This window comes from Hemibagrus wyckioides, linkage group LG14 (genome assembly GCF_019097595.1).
Source record: "Hemibagrus wyckioides isolate EC202008001 linkage group LG14, SWU_Hwy_1.0, whole genome shotgun sequence".
NCBI classification, from domain to species: Eukaryota; Metazoa; Chordata; class Actinopteri; order Siluriformes; family Bagridae; genus Hemibagrus; species Hemibagrus wyckioides.
The window spans coordinates 19,637,511-19,639,894 of NC_080723.1; the positions used below are offsets into that span (position 1 = coordinate 19,637,511).

The 2,384-nt window shown below is 41.2% G+C and overlaps 1 protein-coding gene across 2 annotated transcripts in view; it reads right to left on the reverse strand.

Moving 5' to 3' along the window:
* The window catches only part of LOC131364546 (homocysteine-responsive endoplasmic reticulum-resident ubiquitin-like domain member 2 protein), a 23,372-nt gene extending 21,263 nt beyond the window's left edge, over positions 1–2,109 (reverse strand). For both annotated transcript variants that reach the window (XM_058407765.1, XM_058407764.1), the window contains exons 1-2: positions 1,963–2,109; positions 45–258 (exon numbers count right to left, since the gene is read on the reverse strand). In XM_058407765.1, the coding sequence (XP_058263748.1) occupies positions 45–191 (147 nt within the window). In that variant the 5' untranslated portion in view covers positions 192–258; positions 1,963–2,109. The remainder of the gene's footprint in view (positions 1–44; positions 259–1,962) is intronic.
* Positions 2,110–2,384: the final 275 nt, after the last annotated feature.

Sequence of the window (2,384 nt, forward strand, 5' to 3'; positions counted from 1 at the left end):
ACATTTTCAAAAGTTTTGGCCCCCTCCAGGAGACGCTCACTCACAGGCTTGCTGGGATAAACGTTGGAAAGATGGCTCTTCAGTTTCTCCACCGTCCAGTTGAGGAAGCAGCTGATGGTTTGATCGTCATACTTCTGATCAGGAGCTTTAATGACCAGGACCACTGGGCTATCCACCACCCCTTGCTCCATCTCTCTCTCTCACACACAGGTGTGTGCGTCTGTAAAGTGCAACGTGTGTCTCGGCTCAGCCGCTTATCTAGAAAGGCGATAAACAAATAAACAAGCAACTGATTCAGTCAATGAATCAATCAACTGAACAACTGATTCAGTCGATGAATCAACTGAAGCAACTGATTCAGTCAATGAATCAGATGAAGCAATTGATTCAGTCGATGAATCAAATAAAGCAACTGATTCAGTCGATGAATCAAATGAAGCAACTGATTCAGTCGACGAATCAAACGAAGCAATTGATTTAGTCGGCGAATCAACTGATTCAGTCAGTGAATCAACTGAAGCAACTGATTCGGTCGATGATTCAACTGAAGCAACTGATTCGGTCGATGAATCAACTGAAGCAATTGATTTAGTCGATGAATCAAATGAAGCAACTGATTCGGTTGACGAATGAATTGAAGCAACTGATTCAGTCGACGGATCAACTGAAGCAACTGATTCAGTCGACGGATCAACTGAAGCAACTGATTCAGTCGACGAATCAAATGAAGCAACTGATTCAGTCGACGAATCAAATGAAGCAACTGATTCAGTCGACGAATCAAATGAAGCAACTGATTCAGTCGACGAATCAAATGAAGCAACTGATTCAGTCGACGAATCAAATGAAGCAACTGATTCAGTCGACGAATCAACTGAAGCAATTGACTCCTTATTTCCTGTTAAACTGTGAAACCACAAAAGTTCTGAAAATCACACACAAAACTGAGAAACAAAACACAAAACAACTTGTGTGTGTGTTTGTTGCATAATACACCTTTTTTACGCAGGAACATATATTTATTAACTGACAAAACTATCATTCTAAATAATCACTCTTTACAACCGCAGTGAGCAGAAAAGCATCTCATTAATGCACACCCCGAGTCTTACAGGCTACACCGGACATTTAAAGCTTAGTAAAGGGGTCATCTGGTCTTTTTCCAGTCTTCACATGTGTCTGGTTTTGTTGAACCCATGCCAGCTGGAGGCTCAGGTTCCTGTTCTTGGCTGTTCGGATTTGAACCCCGGTTCTGCTAGGACTTCTCTCTTGTTAACAGGAATGGACCACGCTGGATGTTTTATTTGATCCTTTCTTGCACATTTCTGAGTAAAGTGTAGAGAAGCTCTTCGCAAGAAAGTGGGTTTCCCAAGAAACACTCCAACACAACAACCATGTCATCGTCACTAAGATATTTATTTGTGGTCTAATCTGAACCCATTATCTTCCATGATTTTGTGCATTATGGATATAAACACACATAATTTCCTGACTGTTCCTAATAAAGTGACACCTGTACTTTCTAAACGATGAACTTCACAAACAAACAAAAGAAACGCCACAAAGACACTTAATTCGCGAATCTTCCTTAGATAAGTTTATTTTAAAGTGTTTGAAAACGTCGCTAAATCTTAAAAAAAAAAAAAAATACACTTCCAGACAAGTCACTTCACTGCAATTGAGCTAGCGTTCAGCTACCGAGGCTAAAAACAAGCTAACTAGACATGTACACTTGACACCGGGCTGGGCTGTGTCCTAAATCTCTCCCTAACAGCTATATAGGGCACCTAGTAGGGTGCACAAGTCACCATGTCATACCCTTTGTAGTGCACTCTGTAGAGCAGAGACGTTTGGAGTTCAGCCGGTTGTAAGCGATTAAATGCCGTTAGCCAACTGGAAGCTCCAGTGCAGCTTTAGCTCTCTATAGTCGGGTATAAAATATCCAGATATATTGAAATATACCTTGTTTCTCTTCTTTATGGACTCCTGTATTTCTGTTTTCTCATCACGGTTTGATTTGAATAACTTTATAATGCTGGAAATACCAGCCGACACGAAAGTAGGCTAGAGGATCAGCTGTCTTCTTCTCCTTCTCCTCTTTCTTCTCCTTGTTCCACTATGGACTTGGCATTAGTTGGCTCGTTAGTGCCATCTGCTGTAACGTTGAGTGAAAATCACTTTGAAACGTCCAGGCTCGTATTAATAAAATCTATCATTCATTTATTCATCCATCCATCCATGTTCAGTAACCCGGGTCAGGAGTCCATCCTGGGAATGGACTATCAGATCTCAGGCATAACATTATGACCACTAACAGGTGAAGTGAGTAACACTGATGATCTCCTCATCATGGCTGGGATATATTAGAGGCAGCAAGTGAACAT